This window comes from Rhinatrema bivittatum, chromosome 1 (genome assembly GCF_901001135.1).
Source record: "Rhinatrema bivittatum chromosome 1, aRhiBiv1.1, whole genome shotgun sequence".
In the NCBI taxonomy this organism is placed as follows: domain Eukaryota; kingdom Metazoa; phylum Chordata; class Amphibia; order Gymnophiona; family Rhinatrematidae; genus Rhinatrema; species Rhinatrema bivittatum.
This window is the reverse complement of record NC_042615.1, coordinates 89,060,490-89,080,618: the sequence shown is the minus strand read 5'-3', so window position 1 is coordinate 89,080,618 and position 20,129 is coordinate 89,060,490. Positions and strand designations below refer to the sequence as shown.

The window sequence follows — 20,129 nt, the reverse complement described above, 5'->3', positions numbered from 1 at the left end:
AGGTTATTGCACCAGAAAACGACCTTCTTATCCTGCAAGCATGAACCCCATAAAAAGACCGTGACCACTATTGGAAACAATTCCAAAACGGTAATGTTCCTAGTAGTACCGGCTGACTTCCAATCGTCCGGCCATGAGGCCGCGCACCAGGAACCCTGATAATAAGCCCCAAAACCTAGGGAACTCACTGCATCAGTATACAATTCTAAATTATGGCTCGATAAAGAGTCCAACTGCTAAAGCGAAGACCCATTAAAATCAGACAAAACCCTGCCCCAAATTCGTAACACCTCATGCATCCCATGTGTAATGCAAATATGGTGATTGCTCTTAGTGACACCAGGCATTGTGAATGTCAGTCTCCGAAGGAATACCCTCGCCATGGGAATGACCCAACAGTTAGAGTTACCAGCTGGCCAGTATTTGGTCAGCCAGGCCAGCTTTTTTAAAGGAGAAACTGGTGGCTGGCAGAGCAGAAAACTGGCTTATGTAAGAGCAGTTTTCTGCCCACCACCAGCTCCCCATATCAGCTGGGACTCCCATTTTTTAAAAACTTTAATCTGTGGGCCTGCACAGTCCAAAGAGGAAGAATACAGCAGCAGCATCAGGTTGCGCAATGGCGCAAGAGGAGGAAGGTGGTTGTATGGCCCCTTGAGGACTGAAATGGAAGTGGCCCCACAGGTGCAAGAGGGAAACAGTAGCATGAGCTTCTCATGGCTGGAAGCAGAAAGAAGTAGTTTGTGTCAGGCTGCATGAAAGCTCAAGAGGAGGAAGGCAGTGGTATGGACCCCTGTCAGCTGGAAAAGGAGGGAGTTAGTGGTGTTATACTGTGCAAGCATAAGGGAAAGAAGGTAGTGGCATCAGGTCAATAAAACCAGAAGCAAAGTGAAGCAATGTTGTCAGGACAACGAGGCCAGAACCAGAGAGAGACAGCAGCATCAGCGCGAAGGTGGGCTGCTATTGCATTGTACTTTGGGAGAGATGGGGGTCGAGCCTGGGCGCTTGAGGAACAGATGGCGGCAGGGGGGAACTGTAGAGAGAGATTTATTTATTTATTTATTTATTCGATTTATAGCCTGCCTTTCAGGCAATTCAAATCGAATTGCATTTGGGTACTGTAGGTATTTCTCTGACTTCAGAGAGCTCATAATCTGAGGCAATAAAGGTTGAAGTAACTTGGTCACAAGGAGTAGCAGAGGGATTTAAACCCTGGCTTCCCTGGTTTGCAGCAGAGTGGGACCCCCTTCCCATTCAAGGATTTGCTCCTTTGAAAACTGTTGTAAAAGAACGAGGCAGGGATAGCGCAGGAGCTTGCAGGCCCTCGCATCTATTTTGTTTTCTTGCTCTGGTGTCATTATATAGCCTGGCATCATGGATCATGGTGACATAGAAGGACCCAGGCCAGGAATGAATATTGGGAAGGGGGTATGGAGGAGAGAAGAGGAAAATGCTGGGAATGGGGGGAGGGTGATGGTGAGAGATGAAGGGAAATGCTGGGGAGTGGGAAGAGAGAGCTCTGAAACGGGAGCAGGGGAGACTGAGGAGAGAAATAGTGGGAGTGGGGGGGAAATAGAAATGCTAGAAAGAGGAGAAATATGCAGTGGGGGATGTGCTGAGGGGAAAGAGGGTACAGCGCTAGGGAGAGAGAGGAGATCCTGAGTAGAGAAGAGAGGTGGAGGTATGGGGGAAAGATGCAGGGACATGAGAGAGAGGGATGATATACTGGAGGGGGGAAGAGAAAGATACTGGGAAAAGAGAGGAGATGCTGATAATTGGGGCAGAGAGGGGAAAGATTCTCAAAGGGGAGACAGAGAGAAAGGAAGATGGTGGGCAGGAGTTAGTGGTTGATTGAAGGAAAGGGGAGATTGGGTGAAGCAACCCAGTGAGGGAAAAATGGAGAAATGAGGAAGGACAATGAAGAGGTGACCTGGAGGGTGAAAGAAGGGGAGTATGGGTGAAATCTGAGTGGATAGAGAGGAAGGAGAGGCATATAAGAGAAATGGAGCAAAATGCAATGAAACGTGAAAGATCATTGTCAGAAACAGATGAGTGGAGGAAGTGTAGAAGATGGGGAGAGAGAAGAAACAGAAAATGGATAGGAGATCCTGGAAAAGAAGTTAGAGGAAGCTCAAGAAGAGGAAAGCAGAAAAATAAATTTTGACTAATGCGATTAGAAAAATAAAATGACCAGTCAGTAAAGGATTTTTAAAAAAGCATTTTATTTTCACTTTAATACCAGGAACAAGTCAGCTTTGAGAATGTGCATCTTGTAATTTGCTCAGTATAGGAGAAAATGTGTTTCTGTTTGTATTTCTCCAGCGCTGTATTGTATGCAGAGTCAGGCTTCTTGGGCTTCCCATTTCACTTTTTATCTGATCATTTGAAATGTGTGGTTCCTTATTCTTTATTTGGTAAGATCTGTGTGTTCTGCATGGGAGACCGAGGTGAGGAATTCTGCTAGTGTGTAGATTCTATGAAAGGATCTATTGCTGTATGACTTGTGTTTTTTCCCCATAGGAAGTGTATTGGTGTTCTAGAGCCTCTTGTAATATTTACATTGTTATGATTACAATAATAAGAAAGAAGCAAATCTTGGCCCTACAAATAAACTAAATTCAACATAAAGTCCCTCTACCAGAGGAGAGAGGGAGTCAGACTTCCCCCGATGGGGATTTGCCTTTGATGAAACAATTTTCAGTTGGCACTCCTTACACAGAAAACAACTTTTGGGCAAACTTTCTGGAATGACACGATATGTGGAGAAGGCAGATTTGGGCAAAGGATTTTCAAAGTGTAATCTTTTTGGCTCTGAAAGACAGTCAAGATGGACTTGAGGAGTTACTTCTTTACGTTACAGATAAATGCTCAAGAACTATATGCATGCATTTTTGTCTCTATTTGTTTGAGATGCATATTTTGTGACATTCAAGTTTTTATGTAATGGCAGATGTATGAATGTATAATTTTAATTCATAGAGTATTAAATAGAACTGTTGCCTTGTTTAGGGATAGGTAGAAATTGAAAATAAACAAATAATGAAAAGTGCCGTAAAGAAGTTTTAAAATGTTTTTCTTGCTTGATAGATATTTATCTTAATATGACCCTGCTTGTATGTTGGATCTTTGCACTGTTGCCTTTTGATAGGTAGGGTTGTTGCTGTTTGAGTACTGGAAGTTAGTGCTATTTTGGCATGACAGGTTTGCTTGACATATGCTGGACCCAATATTCTAGGAGACCAATGACTTGCATAGTGGTATGCTCACTTCCTTATTTCTGCTAGTTATGCTATTCCATATGCATCCTAGCACCAATCTGACCCTAGCCACCAGCTTATCACACTGTTTCACTACTTGTGTTTGGGGGGCTCTGGAGGATGTGTATGGGGTAGGGGTTCTAGGAAACATGGAGCATATGTTTCAGGGCACAGTTATTGGTTTTGGAGGAGAGGAACAGGGCAGGGAGTGGGTTTTTCTTATTCAAAGGTTGGCAGCCCTACTTGCTGTTTAGATAAAACTTTAGGACAATTCAGTGAGAGGATAATTTTGAGAGATTTGAGAGAGTTTCTAATAGATTTACTGTTTTAGGTTAGAGAAGATGCACCTCTTTTAGAGATGCTCTAAACCTGGCGTGACATTTGGGGCTGTGCCTGTTGTGTAGAAGTTCTCAGACATTTCTAAGCTCTTTCTGGACCTGTTATTATTATTAGATAGAAGTGATTAGTGTATACAGGCCACAGATATATACTACATACCTACAACCCAGTCCCATTGTCACATCACTGATTTTCAAATTGCTCACATTGCAAAAATTCAGATAATACCAAGTAGACATGAACTTTCGCTTTGACAATTGTCACTGGAATAAAGTACAAGCCTTTCTTTTTGTGTGGGTAGAATTTTGCTTGAAAGTGCATGCATAGATTAAAAAACGCAATTCCTCCCCTGACGGTAAACACCTCCCTCCCCCCCCCCCCCCCCCCCCCAGGAACACCTCCTCTCAGTTCTGCTAACAGTGTGTATATTGAGGAGCAGTGGGCAGGATTTTAGCTGCATGAAGGGAGCGCAGATTTCAGTTAGCCAGTCTGCATGAGCATAGCGCTTTTCACCCAAGTATATTCCTTGGAAAGTTTCCCCTCATAAAACCAAACCTATTCCCCCCCCCATCCCAATCTCAGATGATGTGTACAATACATTCATTTTGGTATTACCTTGATTGATCTTTCAGAATTCCAGACCTAGTATCTTGGTTAAAGAATCTGCAGAAGAGTCTTCATAATCCTCCCACTGCCAACTATAGCCCAGAGAAGGGACAAATGGATCTGTGTGTCACCACTGGAAGCCAGGAAGCACTGAGCAAGGTAAGACAAGAGAGGGAGCCTAGTTTTAAAAAGCATTTGCACACTTCAAATTGGGTTTTATACATATAAAGACACTTTACTCATGTAAGTGGGCTTTTGAAAATTGCTACTGTTACATTGAATTGTCCATAGCATAATCACGCGTGCCTAAATGGATTTTTTTAAATTGCTACGATAGGGTGATACATTTATACATGTAACTCCTTTTAAAATTACTTCCTTAGTGCACAATATACAACAATGCTGGCTGATTTGTGAACAAATAAGCGATCAGATGCTCGTAGCACCCTCTAGAATTTTGATCTCTGTTGCTTTAGATAAATATGTCAGTACAGCACAATGGTAGCATCATATAATTATATATTCTAAGTTGGTGAAACCTGACACAAATTGAAGTCATTGTGTGGTCATAAATCTGACGCTACAACTTGTACGATTTCCTTCTATGTATTATGTCGGGATTCACATTTTTCCATGTACATACTGTGCCTCACTCACCAAAAGACTTAAATGCTTTCAAGGGTTTTCCCCATGCGCAGAATGGGAGAAAACCTTTGAAGCAGGCACATAATATGGGCTCAGTCAGAAAAATATATTCTCTCACGCACTATATATCAGTAGAGGGAAGTGGCCAATTGAAAATCAAACAAAAAACAAGACTATCAACCCAAGATAATACCAAAGTTCATCCAGTGTAAATACACAAAAATTGTTTTTGTCAAGACCTCATACAAGGGCATACAATTCCATGCTAGTTAGCACAAGTAATAAGTATACCAGTGGTATAATCATAGGTCTTACTTTTGCATTCTTTTTTCAATATGCTCGAGTGGATATCGTAGTGCAAACACTACAATCATTTTGCCGTGAAAATTATAAGAAATGGCTCTGTGAATGTCCAATTACCACAATATAATATAGCCACATTGACACTTAGCTTAAATTGTAGCGTCGTTAGAGGTAATGCCAGAGACTAGGTTGTAAAGATAGAATGTGGAGACCAGCCCCGACACGGACCGCGTTTCAGCATCTAACAGCCTTCTTCAAGGGGCAAATTGTATGTAAAGGTACAGCAGTGACATGTTCTAGACCCGTAATGATTCTCCTCTACCATTCACAAACTGAAGCCCATCTCAGTTCTTTGTTGATTTACTAGATGTCTGCTTCTTTAAGTGCAAAATAATAGCTCAAGGTATACGGAACTGATTTCAGTCTGTTATAAAGCAGGGAAAATAAAATCTGTTCCATGATCTTGCAGGTGTTTGACATGCTTATTAACTCTGGAGACAACATCCTTTTAGATGCACCCACATACTCTGGAACATTGGCAACAGTAAGTACAACATGATGCATACAATAACAATGATAGTACTGTTTCAGCATTGGCTTCCTCATATTATAAAGTGCCCGTGGGCCTGCAAGCCAATTTTAAAAGGGAAATGTCTCATGGAGTTTTCTTTTGAGAATTACATGAGTGACCAGAGCTGCGGCTGTCCTTTACTCCCATACTATGCAGATGGGGTAAAGAACACATGTGAATCTCAAATTGATATCCCCACTCCTAAACCCACCCTCAGTGCTGCCCCTTTTCCCTCCACATAGGGGGCTGGGCGGTTTTCCAAGGGGCTTTTTCTGCAGATAAACTCCCATTTACCTGCGGAAAGCCCTTTGAAAGTTGCCTCCAGCGTAAACATGAGCAGATGTGTCCTCTGCAGAGCTTTGCAGTCGTATAGCAGATGTTTCCGTTATCTGAACTCTTTACGTCTTGGAGGTAATATTCAAACTGCCCTTCCTCTTCATCCAGCCAGACTAGTAGATTATGCATGCCAACCAGCAGATGGAGACAAAGATCAACAGGTTGGCTGATGTCACTCCTTGTATACCTTAATATACCTTTGAATACTGCCTGCCAGTATTCTATGTCTCCAGCAGATGAATGACAAGCTGTGGACTATGGCCTGGTAGGCAGGCCAGGAAAGGTTTGGCAGTGGGCTCCTGAGGTGAAAAGCTGGTCTTCCCTCAGTTGAGCGGGGTCCTTGGCTAACCAAAAAAAAAAAAAAATAGACGTGCAGATAATTCAGCGCCGAGAGAAGATCATTGTGCTCTCTTCATCAGGTGAGAGCCTTCACCTCCCTCTCTCACTGGGACTTGCAGCCTCTGGGGGAGCTTCTAGAGGAAAGGTTTGTAGCTATCCTTTCTCCCCTTGTACTACCTGATCCCCCTTTCTACCTTCAGCGTCTGCCTTCTCTTTGTTAATATAAAGAAAAAAAAAGGGCGAGCAGCATCTGCTCAGCAGCAGGTGAAGAGCGGAGTTGGTCAGCGAGTTGATGTTTTTTTGAGACCCAAAGCTTGAGTATGTACCCGAGTTTGTTTTGAGTGGATCAGGACAGCCTCCATGGCACTTAGCAGAGGGTCGAGCCACGGGGAGGAAAAGGCCTGCGCTTCCTACACTGTGCTGTTTTCAGGATGGTGCTTTGTAGGGGTAGCATTGCTTTCAGTCTAGTAGGAGTTGAAATCCGTGATAGCTCTGGGAGGAGCAGCAGACGCAGCATCTGATTCCTTCTCCACTGAGCACCCATTAGTAGCTGGGGCTCCACTGGCCATTTTAAAATCCTGCATTGCTTTAGGGCAGCTTCAGCCTCCTCCTCTTTTAACTGTAGGCAAGAGCAAGCACAACCGTGTCCTTTGGGTCAGTGTCACCAGCTGCTGTTATTAGGACAGATTTCTGCAATTGAATTTTTCCCTTTGAAAGGGAGTCCATTTAGGACATTCAGGCAAGGTTTTCCGCCGGGGTCCAGGTTTCAGAGGAAGCTCCGCTGGCTATTTTGCTGCCGAGGAGTGGTTCAGAGGAATTAGGTCCTATCTCCCTTAGCTCTGGGATCACGGTTTGGATCCTGCAATTAATTTTGGGTCATGGCATCTGCTACGGTGCTGGGAATTTGGCCCCCGTCCTATCTTAGCCCTAAGGGGCATGTTTCATCCATCGTAGGTGCTGCAGTGTGGAGAATCCCTTCCTCCCTCGGACCTGAGGGATATGTTTGGGATCCTGCAGTTGCTGTTAGGCCACCAAGGTGGCTGTTGCTATAGTAGTGCAAGATCCATCCATGGAGGAATATTCCTCCTGGCCCCGAGTTGTAATTCGAAGAAGCTTGCTTAACAGTCTGCAAGCAATTTATAAGGAGCAGGGTACAGTTTCAGGACTTGCCTTCAATCTCCCAGTATCATCGGCCTCAGATGGAGTCCAGGGTGGCAAGGCTAAGAACAAGAGGGCCTTTGAGAAAGTTTCAGGAGGATTCCCTTGAGAGGTTTACTAGATTGCAGCAAAGCAACAATGTATAGGACTTAGAGAAAGGAGAATGCTCTCCTGAGGATGCTGCCTCTATGCTGCACCCCTTCTGTAAGGAAGAGCTGGCATCTCGGTTCTTCCTTTCCCTCTATGCTTTGTGTTGTGGAGGAATACAAGGCAGAGCCTTCCAGCACCACAGAAGTGTTAGGAAGCCATTCCAGTTGTTGAGGAGGTGAATATCCTCTTGAAGCAGAAGATTTTCTTAAGAAAGAAATAACATCTTTAATTACTTTTCTGAATAATCTGATGGTTCGGAGGACAAGAAAAGGAAGCTAGTTTACATGCTTCTGCCAGCCCAAGGAATTTGCAGCCTTTTCTTCCTAGTTTCTTCATGTATGAGGATTCAAGAATGAGGGAGAAAGGTGCTTCCAGTTACATTTTAAAAAAAGGAAAGGAGGAAAATAACTGCATATTTTTCTTTGAGAGGCAGATCCTGGAGAAAAAGGCCAGTTCTCCTCATTTGGTTGAACGTGGGGCGATTCGTTTGTATCAAGACTTCCGGAAAGACAAAACAAAGTCCATCTAGGAATTACTCATCTCACAGTAAGCATCAAGAATCGCAGAGGTTCAGGTAAGGTTGGAGTTCTTTGGGGCAGTGGTCTTACTGTTGCGCACCCCGTCCACGCTTGGCCCGTGCACGGGCCTGCTCACCTCACCAACTCCTCTGCAGGTCCTGGGACAGCCTCTCCAGCAACAGCAGCAAGCTCCTCCAGGCCTTGGCGTCCCGCAGCGGCAGACGCCGGGCCTTCCTCAATGTACCAGGCCTCATGGCGGAGCTCGGCGTCCTCCGTGGTGTTGGCCCCGGCCCGGCGTGCGTGCAGACCGCCCGGTCCCTTATAGGGCCGGGGCGGGTCCAAGCTCCGCAGCGCGCTCTGATTGAACACAGTAGAAAAGGAAGTGCCTGCCTGCACTTCCTTGCCTTGGCAATCGGGTCGACAATCAGGGTCGGCAATCGGGTCGGCAATCAGTGTGTACTAGTATGCCTCCATGTCTCATCGCTTGTTCCAGTCTCGTTCCAGTGTCCTCCTGTTCCAGCATCCTTCTGTTCCTGTGTCCTTCTGTTCCAGTGTCTGTCTGTTCCTTCATCCCCCAGGTAGTACCTTTTGGACTGACTCTCTGGTACTGACCTCTGCCTGTTATTGACTATGCTGATCGCTGCCCGGATACTGACTTCTGCCAGCCTGCCCGACCATGTCTGACTTCTGGAACCTGACCACTTCTGGCTGACTACTCTCGGACTGACCTTTGGAATTTGACCTCTGCTTTGGCTGACTACTCTCAGACTGACCTTTGGAACTTGACCTCTGCTATCACTGACCACGCTCCTTGATTCTGGCCTTGCTCCTAGCCTTGTCATCACAGACACTCTTCTGGCCTTCCTTGATCCCTCAGGCCTCCAGCCTAGATGACTACTGCGCACCCTTGATCCTGGTGGGCACACCTTTGAAATTCCTTTCTGGGAGACCCTGCGAGGCCCACCTAAGTCCAAGTGACCCGAGTCCCCAAGGGCTCCACCCAGGGGGGACCGCGGACTTCCAGTGGTGAAGCTCCAGCTAGCCTCTGTCTCCTCCTGTGCTCCGCCTCCTGGTGGCAGGTACTTCCTGGGCCCAACCAGGGAGCCGTCCTACACTGCTCCAGGATAATTGTCCACCTCCAAGCGCAACACTAACCATATTACAAATTCCAATCCCTTCATTCCAACACTGGAGATAAGGATGGATCCACAGGTTCCAGTTCCTCTAGAATGGTGTAATGAGTGCTTGGGAGCCTTATCTCTAGTATTAGAGATAGGCGGCCTTTTGTCTCTGTTTTGTCAGAGATGGATCCAATTATGACAGCTCAGTGGGTCCTGGAGTGTAAGGAAAAAAAAGAAAAATGAAATGGTTCCACTCTGGGATTTGCAATCTCTTATGGTTTATCCTTGTCACTCAGTCTTGAAGAGAAAAGGTGTAAAGTCAACTCTATAAAGATTTCTTAACTTAAAAGGCAGTAATTCTGGTACCGTAGGACCAGGGAAGTCTAGAGCATAATTCAATTTATCTCATGGTCATGAAGAGCAAAGCATGTCAACACACTTTGCAGGAAGCTCTCATTCACAAGGAAACCTTATGATTGGTAATTATGGTGATGCTTGAAAACCAGGACAATTCAGATGGCTGTCTAGGAATTGTGCCTCAGATAGTATGACAGGCAGTCAAACTAATGTCTGGCAACACCTCAGTAGAGTACTACATAATTCATCAAAGGGGGATCTGAAGTCCTCGGGTGGTATTAGAGAAAGGCTTGCTTCTGCTTTGTCAGCATCTCACAATGGTCCCAGGGGAATTCAAACGGATTGTCACCAGATGGGGTTGATCGGAAGTGGACGTGATGGTGACCGGCTATAATGTGATGCATGTTTCTTCTGTGCTCAATGGATTGGCTGACCGAGGAGATTCTATACATGCTTCCTTCTTGGTCCTTAATAGAAAGTGTGCTTCAGAAGGTTTTGGGTCATCCAGGATTCGTGCTCCTAATTACTCCAGACTGGCCTTATCGGCCAAGGTATGCAGATTTCCAGCATCTTCTGTGCAGCAGTCCTCTACAGCTAAGGTCTGCTGTTTCACGAAGATCTGGAGCAAGGTTTTCTAACGATCGGCCCCTCAGAGGGCACATTTAGTAAAGAACGACTATTCTTAGGCCATGGTAGCTGTGCATTTGGAGGCTAGAAATTCTCAACTTCCTTGGCTTTTATGGACATTTAGGAAGGGTTTGAGGATTGAGAATGATTCAGATCCATTGTGTCTGGGACTTTGCAGGAAAGCCTTGCTCTTAGTACACTTTGAGGTCCATATCCAAAAGCCATTTAGATGGACAAAGTAATAGTGAGATGTTATGTGGTTGTTAATATAGGTATGGAAAGTCAATGGATATGTTAAATGGATAAGAACATTACTTATTTTAATGTTTAATGTAATTAATTGTAATACTATGGGTAATTGGAGTTAAAAAAATGTTTTGTGGTAGTATAAGAATTATGGAATAATGTCCCTTTGCCTGTATTATTGATGGTATATACTCGTATGTACTTATTTGTAGACGTCATATGTAGAGTATGTTTTTATGGTATAAATGTAGTGTGAATGTGTTGTAGGTGGCATTTTACAACATTAATATTGGGATTTGTATTGTGATATTTGAATGAATAAATATAGACTCTGATTAAGTATATTTGAGATATATATAACTTCACTACAGGTGAAGTATTTGTGGTTTCCAAAAAAAAGGAAAGAGGAAAGAAACAAAGCATTATTGTTTGAATCGCTAGTATGTTTGATAGTTAATGGTATTGAGCTTGTTACAGGAATACTGGCAGGCTGCTGTCAGCACAGAGGCATAAACAGAGTGACATCAGCAAACCTGCTTATCTTTGTCTCATCTGCTGGTTGGCGTGCATAGCCCATCCTTTCTCTTTGAAAACTGCCTAAGGGAAATCTCACAGCAGAGATTTGCATCTGCTTTTCTGTGGATACCATTTCCAACAAAAACTATGTGCATAGTTATGACGATCCAAAATTGCGTGCGTTGTACTCTCCCCTCAACTCAACCCCACCCCATATATGCAGGTAAACTTGCATGCATAAGCCATGTATGTGAGTAACATTTATTCAGAAGAAGCGTTCCAGGGGCAGGGTCTGGGTGGGATTTTCACCTATACACACACTCTTTGGTTTTTAAAAAAATGCATGTACATTTTCTCTATACACATTATACACAAACACACACAAATTAGCCGATGTAAATCTGTATGGGTAGTTTTTCTGAGAATGATAAGTTTTATTTGAGAATGATTCCTAAGAATGCGTGCAAAATTAAGCCTGCCTTTTTTAGGGCATAACTTGTGCATGTTAATTTACATGTCTTCTTTTTAAAATCAAAAGTATACACACAAATCCCAACTCTGCCTCCTGGAGCGCCTGTTTTTTTGGCACTTATAAACTTGTGCGTAAAATCAGGGTGCATGCTTACTTCTATGTGCACAATCCCTGAGCAGTTTTATAAACAAGTCATTTACCTGCATGAACCGTAACTGATTTCTTGGGTTTTCTTTTCTCTTTTATTGGTAGGTGCTGCCTTTGGGCTGTAACATTATTAATGTCCCCAACGACAGACAAGGAATTATTCCCCAAGCTCTGAAAGAAGTTCTATCCAGGTGGAGACCAGAAGATGCAACACTCCCCAAACTCCTTTACACAATTCCAAATGGCAGCAATCCCACTGGGACCTCATTAACCATGGAACGTAAACAGAAAATATACCAGGTACGTGAGACAGTTGCCTGATGCTTCTGAATGTATTGGTTCTAGAAGATCTTACAAAATGTTTTGACATTTTTGTTGAGTTCTTAAAGCTCTTGCTATAGTACTTATTAGCCTCTATAAAAAGAAATGCCACCAAACCTGACATGCTTTATATCCCAAATGCGAAAGCTTACCCGGACAGTATTCAAAGGTTTCTAGATGGCTAAGTAAAGACGTACCAAATTATATCAATATAATACACCACTATTTCAGCGATTTAAACAATCAATATAAAAAATCATAGGCAAAAACCTCTATCGCTGATGTTGATATGATTTTTATGAATCTAATAAGGTTTTTAAGATGAATAAAATATTCTTTTTGCACCTACATAATGTAGGTGCAAAAAGAATATTTTTAAATAAATTTTAAATAAATAAATAAATAAATAAATAGAATATTCTTATTGAGTGTAAACTGTGCTGTATTTAATAAATTATTAATGGTTCAGTCACGTCATAGACACATAAGGCTCTTTCAGGTTTGTGTTTCAGCATTAGCAAGTCCCCGATCAGGTCAGCTAGTTACGTCACAGACACATAAGGCTTTTCCAGTGACTCCATTGGCTAATTTTACTTCCGTTGACTCACATAAAAGGGGTCACGGTATACCAACAGACTATCCTTCCTGGAGGCGAGGTCAGAGAAACATCGTTACGAGGCGAAAGTCGAAACCGCTTGAGCATTCACGACGCGGAGAGATTCAGACCCCAAGAAATTGGTTGTCCAGTATCAACTTACACCCCTGAGGAAAGATTCGACATCTGAAACACGGATAGTTCGTGTCGGGACTGTTACTAGAAGGTGGACAGCATACACCAACATCAATTGGGGAAGTCTGACTTTCATTTCTTGTTTACTTCATATTAACGATGGTAAAGTTTCACAACGCGTTTATTCGCATAGAAATTCAACCGACCTCCTAGCCCCGGAAGAGTCTTTAGGTTATCACACACATAGCAAAAAAAAATTTTTTCTTACACAAAAAAATCGCACTTGTGGAGGAGGAGGAGAGTTTATGATTATATACCACAAAGTAGTGGTGCGGGGACACCTACATGATATATGAAACTTTCCTCTAATTCCATTAATAATTTATTAAATACAGCACAGTTTACACTCAATAAGAATATTCTACATTATGTAGGTGCAAAAAGAATATTTTATTCATCTTAAAAACCTTATTGGATTCATAAAAATCATATCAACATCAGCGATAGAGGTTTTTGCCTATGATTTTTTTTATAAGTAAAGACGTAGCCAGCTAGATCAAAGCTTTGGAAAACTGACTGGTCTAACTGGATAGGTTTAGCCCCTAAATATCACTTGGTGGCTAACTTTAGCCAGTCACATTATGGATGGAACTGAGGACAGGGCTAGGTTGGGGAGATAAAACAAGGGAGCTAGCAGTGATTTTCAGCTCCAGCTGCATAACTTGGCTGACCAAACCTAGGTGCTGCAAAAGCAGGCCCAAATCTGGCCAGCCAAAAAATAAAATGTTCAGCACCCCGATTCCCTCCAGGTATTAAATAAAACGAAATATGCCAAACACCATTTCCCCTCCGAATTCCCTGCTTTCATTAAAAATTTTAAAAGATGCTGGTGACTGCAAATCCCCCCTCCCCAAACACACACACACACACACACACAGGGCCTTCTCTAGGGCAAATGGCACCGTGGGTGAAAATAGGTTCCCTGCTCCAGACCAGCCTGACGGTGACTGCCCAGTGTGCCGGACCCAAAGGCTGGCACTACCACCACTCCCTTTCGCTTGCCCTATTAAAAAAGAAAAGACATGCCCCATGACTTCCCAACCCCCAGCTGCCTTTGGACCCCCCCAGAACCTCTAAATCTTCCTTTATCCCAAGAAGAGGAGGACAGGGACTTACTTTCTCCTGCTCGGGCTGCATATGAAGTGTCGGCACTAGGAAGGCCTCCCAGCACTTGGAGCTCCACATTCAGCAGCATGGAGAGCAGGAATGTACCCGGCTAACTCCGGGCAAGGAATTCAGCAGGAATTAACCCAAGCAAGGCTGCCACTGAATATACTCGCCTGAGGTTAGCCAGGAGAAAGCGGTTTTTCCAACCAGACTTTTCCAGGTAAGTTTAGCTGGGCAGCACTGCATGGCTGACTTTAAAATCTGCCCTGGAATATCCACCACCCTCCCACATACCACCCTGCTACATTTTTCCCAGGTAAAATGCAGCCAGCTAGAGTTGGGGCAAGGTTTGTTCTGGTAACTAAAAAGTTACCAGAACAAAACTCTTTGAATATAGACCTCTTAGCATTCAGCCAAGGCTGGATGGGGTAAGATTGTGTCCTCCTCCCGGACAGACTGGGGACATTTTCTGCAATTCTAGATATTTTCTATTCCATTGATTCTGGTTTCCTTCATTCTCATGCAAATCTTAATGGCACATGTTAGCTCATTCCTCTCTGACTAAAAGATAAGGATTGAAATTGTGCGCATGCTTTTTGTATTTTCAAAAGCACCCACAGTTAAAGGACGTGCATGTGTGTGCATGTTCTTTGTTCATGGGCATTTTTCCAAGAGAAAGTATCTGCTTACTTTTCATACAATGTGGGCAGTTGGAAAATTGTCCCTTAAATATTCACATTCTGAAAATACTTAACTGTTCCCTTGCTTTTTAGCTAAGCATTTGCAGGGGAATTTAAAAAATTATTCTGCACCTAGAGAGAAAATTTCCTGGTACAGAACAGAACATCTTTTTATATCTCACCTGAGAAGCCCTGCAAACATCTGAAAGTATATGTGTTTTAGGGCTCAAAAAGGGGACATCTTTATTATGAAGAAACACCTGAGGTTCTGTCTTTTTGGGTTTCAAAAACAGGGGATTATCAGGTTTGCCTGGCTTATCTCCTCCACAGGTGGAGATTTCTAGGAATTGGGCAAGACCCAGTTTGTTCAATGAAAGCCTGCCCTCTCCATTTGTCTTTTGTTGCCACCGCTGAACAGCTGGCCAAAGGAAGATAGTACACGTTCATGTCTGGTGGTATCGCTTCCTCAGAAAATGTAAGAATCTCATCCAGGTAGCTTTCAAACATGGCCAGCCAAGCAGTGCTAGATAGATGGGAAAATAAATAAACCCGTAGGTTATCCCTTCTGACAGGGTTCCCCAGGTTCTGTATTTTGTTAGAAAGGACAATATGGCTTAAGAAATTATTTAAGTCTTGTATGTGTCCCATATGGCATGCCAGAACTTGAACACAAACCAGTATTCTTAACCATATCCTCCTACGATCTAGATTGAAATCTCAACTTCAGCATAGTTACATAGTAAATGATAGCAAGGAAAGACTAAAATGGTCTATCCAGTATGCCCAGCTAGGTGTAAAACTTTGTAAGTGCCTCTCTATACATGCTACCCTGCTTCTTCAGCAACATCCTTTCTTTAGTAGGCATCCTCTGTATTTATCCCATGCCTTTTAATTCCTTTACCGTTTTTATCTCCAACTTCTCTTCTGGGAGGGCATTTCATGCTTTTTATGAAAAAATATTTCCTAATGTTGTTCCTGAGTCTATCCCCTTAGAGCTTCAAATCATCACCCCTAGTCCTACAACTTTATCTAAAAGATCCATATGACTTGTAATTCTCTGCTCCCTCTGGATTATTGCCTTTTAGAGTTCATCAAAGATAATGTTCCATGGAGTAGGCAATTTCTGATTCCCACATCAATCAACAGGTGCTCCTGAGAATGTGTATCTTTCCCTAGCTAGATGTTTGGCAAGGCAAGGACACCTTTTAAATAGACATGATGAGATTTTATATTTTATCACCAGGCATTCAGAATCACAGGGGTTTGTGATCAATTCTTCCAAGCCCATTCTAGCCCTTCACTACAAATTAGAACTTATTGGAGTTGCCCTAAACATAAGACAAGCAAAATATGTTATTTTTCCATACAAAAAAAACATTCAGACCACAGCATGCCAGTCTGAGTTGGTGGCGGTGGTATTCCATTTTACCTAGGCCTTGCCCTGCCAAATTCTAGAGCCTGAATTGTTCTAACCAAGGTTGCATCCAATGCGAACCAGATAAAATCATGTAGAGAAGTTTCATACCCAGGATTTCTAATTATATGAAAACGTAGTGAATGTTCTGACAAAGACTCTCCTTACTAGGAATAAAATAGGTCATGTGAGTCCTTAGTATTAGGATGCAGATAAATAATTACCCTTTCTAAATTCTGATAACATGCTATCTTTTGGCAAATCTTCTATTGTACAGCTGTGAAAAATGGAAAAATGCTGAAAAACCAGTTTTTCAAAGACATGTTTATATTTGCAGTAGTTTGGTTTGACTTTCTTTTCAGATTGCACGAGACTATGACCTCCTTATAATAGAAGATGATCCATATTATTTTCTCCAGTTTGAAAAGGTAAACCTATATATTTACTTATGTGTATCTGATAAGATAATATAAAGTGTCCCATTTTAAACCTAAAAAATTATGAAGACTTTTAAATCATATATTCAAAGGGATCAATAAAAGCATTGCTCGTGCTAAAATGCTCACATGATAGCCCACAAATTTATGCACGTGGGCTGTGTGTGAGCAATGTGGATTTTAAAAGCCGTAAATTATGTGCGTATATACACATGTGTGAGCAAAAAGTAAGGGGGCGGAAAAGGGGTGGGGCATGGACATTCCAGGGCGGGGCCAACTGTTACATAAGTAACTCGCTAGTTTAAAACCGAAAGTCGCAGTGCGTGGCTGCTTGTTAGCCGCATAACTTTCTACTGCTCCTGATGAGGAGCAAGTCTGCAGATCTCGCGTTTTTGGGCCTACACAACAAGGTGAGGGGTCCAGTTCAACTAGGGAGCATACAGGATGAAGATCCAGAGGGATCTGAATGACCTTGAGATTGACTGGGCAAACTAGTGGACCGATTGGAAAAACTGGGAATGTCCCTCATGAGCATGTTTTAAAATCTGCTTACATATGCGTGTTAAAGCTGGCAAAGTCCTATCGGAAATACGCAAAGTAGGTTTGCTTAAGTAACCTCTTAAAATTAAGAGCATACTTAATGTGGTAGGCGTATTTTGAAATTGTATCAGTAAGTTTTAAAAAGAACAGAACAATTATTTAAATGAGATCAAACATAAAAATACTATATGATAATTCTAGAACATAGTGCACAATTAACTATAGATCAAGGGTCAAAATAAATACTAAGCCAATACTAAGTTTTTGGGTACTTGCCAGGTTCTTATGGCCTGGATTGGCCATTGTTGGAAACGGGATGCTGGGCTTGATGGACCCTTGGTCTGACCCAGTATGGCATGTTCTTATGTTCTTATGTTCATATGTTCTTATCTCAAACGAATGTGGAAAATCTGGCATTATACTTTCCACATGCTTAACACGTTCGGGTCACATTTTTCCTGGCACCAATTTAGTTTTGGTGCCAAAGCTGGCAGGAGAAAAACCAATTCCCTCCTGCCACTGAAGTTTCCCAAAGACCTGGCCAAAAAAGTAAGTGAAGTGCAACATTTGCTCATGACATCCCACAAATTTATGCAGCAAAACTTTTGCCTAAAGGAGCAATTTTCAAAAATGGGTCCACTGTGTATGTATATTTAGGGGGTTTGCACCAGTTTTCAAAAGGAAAATAAAAGTATACTTACCCCATAGAAGTTTTCCTGTGAAAAAGTACCAACAGAGTTCTGCACATGCTTTTTCTGCGGATCAGTCCCCATTCTGTTCCGCTACTTTTTCTATTTTTTATTACAATTTTCAGTAGCCAGTGAGTGGCAAAGTTACCTGGGTTCAGAGGCGGGGTTAGGTTGAGGGAGGCAACAATGTATTTGCAAAACTACACACATTGGGGCGGATTTTCAAAGGGTTACGCGTGTAGCCCCGAAAACCCGCTCCTGCACGCGCGTAGGTTTAAAAATCTGGCCCATTGCTTTGCAGGGAAAAAATACTCTGAAAAATCTGGGGCCAATCACTGTGGGTACATTTACCTAGACACGGACTTTCCCTTTGAGATCTGGTGCAAAGGCTGTGGGTATCCTTACTATGGAAGGAAGAAATCAAAGGAGATAATAGTACTTTGAGGTTTATTGGCACAGTAGCAACTTAGACATATTCATTCTGTCAAACAAATGATTAAAATGGTAATTTTCAAAGTCATTTTCACAGATAAAGTAAAGCTTTTTTAGAAATTGTCTTCCCTATATGTGGATAAACTTTCACACATAGTGCCACTGCACATATAACTTTAACCACAGTAGGAATAGGCAGTCCCAGGATTGGGATTTAGGAATAGCTTACATTTGCATACATACATCAGAATTTTCAAAATTATGCACTTATTTTACCTCAGAAAAACTACTTGCACAAATTTTCAGGTATAAGAATGTGCGGGCAGTTTTCTTGGATAATTTTCAAAGTCAAAGTATGCCTTAGGGAGGGCACCAGCAGGTAACCCTAGGTTTGGCATGGGGCTGCTCTTTGTTTAGGAACAAAGTGTCATCAGGCTTTCAATGCAGGGAGCTAAGGCAAGAATCCTCCCCATCTAGATCCTGCATGCACAGGAAGGCCTCCCCCCAAAAGCACCAGTTCCAAGATCAGTTTCAGGTCAGAGTTTTAGCAAGGTGTAGGAGCCTATGGTGCTGGATGATGCATTAAGAAGAGCATCCAAATGATAGGAAGGACCCTTTTCATGGCCACCCCCCCCCCCCCCTTGGAGCCATAGAAAACATTGGCACTGTCACCATAAGGCTCTTCTAGAATGGGCCCCTCCTCTACAACAAGGCAGGAGATATCCTTGTCAATGAAGATCTCTTGCACCTTCATGGTGCAGAAGATGTCCTTGGTATGGAGCTTGCACTCTAAGACAACTCAAGTTGCACTCAAATTGTCCTACTCAGCACAGCATGCCAAGGCACCATCAGTTATACTGGAGCAAAGTGCTATGGCATAAAAGCTTAAGAGGTCAGCCTCATAGGTTAGTGCTCAATGGCAGGTACAGCCATGGTCATCTATGAACTAGGGTGCTGTTCAAAGGAAAGTGACGATACGATCAGCACAGAACACCTTAAAGCCAGCCACTTCCACGTCAGACACAGCTGTCGTGGTATAGACTGCCCTTAATGATGATGATGAACTAATCTGGATTTCTGAAGAGGATGTCTCTCCTGCGTCTCCAGTGCAAAGTTCCCAAGCCTGCAAGGCCCCAGATGTCATTTTTTTGCCTCCTTAAGTCCTAGAGAACAGAGAGGGAAATTGGAACCTCTCCTGTCCAAAATGGAGGAATTTTTCCCACATAGTGGGTCTGCCCAAAGTCTCACACCTGGGCAATCATCTCCACAAGAACTTCTGAAGTTAGAAATAAGTCCTCACCATGAGTGGTTTCTCCTCAAGGGAAAAATCCCTCATGAGTTGGAAAAAGATGAGTTGACGCTATCCATTCTGAGTTCTTACCAGGTATTTCCCAGTGAGAATAGCAGAAGTCTCACCTTCAGTCACCCTCCTTCTTCTTGGGGTCATGGCTTAATCAGGAGAGGAGAAAGATTTTACAAGGATTCCTTCAGATCCTTTACCTGACGGCTCAACATACTTCTCTGGAGGATCTCTGCTACTACAAGTTCTTGGATAAGCTGGCAAAGATGCCGTCCATCAGCATCAGGAAAGAAAAGGGCCCAAGAACAGATGTGTTTCGGCTTCTTCATTTCCTTCAACCAATAGCAGATTCTGTAGTTATCCAAGTATACAAAATTCTGCAGGACCTATAGATGAGGATGTGGTAGACACCAATATAATGCCTGTAAACTGGATTTAAAATACAGGGTCCAAGTTTCCCCAGGTTTTAGGGTTCTCCAATTTCCCAACCACTCAATAGTGGTGGAGTCAGTGCTGAAATTTGCTAAGCACACTCATGAGCATTCCAACATGCTTCCTGGAAAGGACCCAAAGGTACTGGATATGTTCTAGGAAAAAGGTTTTCTACCAGTCCATTTCAAGTGCCCAGATCACAGCTCACTAAGTCTACATGGGGCAGTTTTTGCCCAAATGCATTAAAAAAACAAAAGCTTCTGATAGATTCAGCAGATCCAA

General features: G+C 42.9%; 1 protein-coding gene across 3 annotated transcripts in view; it reads left to right on the top strand.

Annotated features, from left to right (window-relative positions):
* AADAT (aminoadipate aminotransferase) overlaps nt 1–20,129 on the top strand; it is a 146,828-nt gene that overhangs the window by 48,468 nt on the left and 78,231 nt on the right. For all 3 annotated transcript variants that reach the window (XM_029575044.1, XM_029575132.1, XM_029575215.1), the window contains exons 4-7: nt 4,226–4,358; nt 5,617–5,691; nt 11,811–12,005; nt 16,380–16,445. In XM_029575044.1, the coding sequence (XP_029430904.1) occupies nt 4,226–4,358; nt 5,617–5,691; nt 11,811–12,005; nt 16,380–16,445 (469 nt within the window). The remainder of the gene's footprint in view (nt 1–4,225; nt 4,359–5,616; nt 5,692–11,810; nt 12,006–16,379; nt 16,446–20,129) is intronic.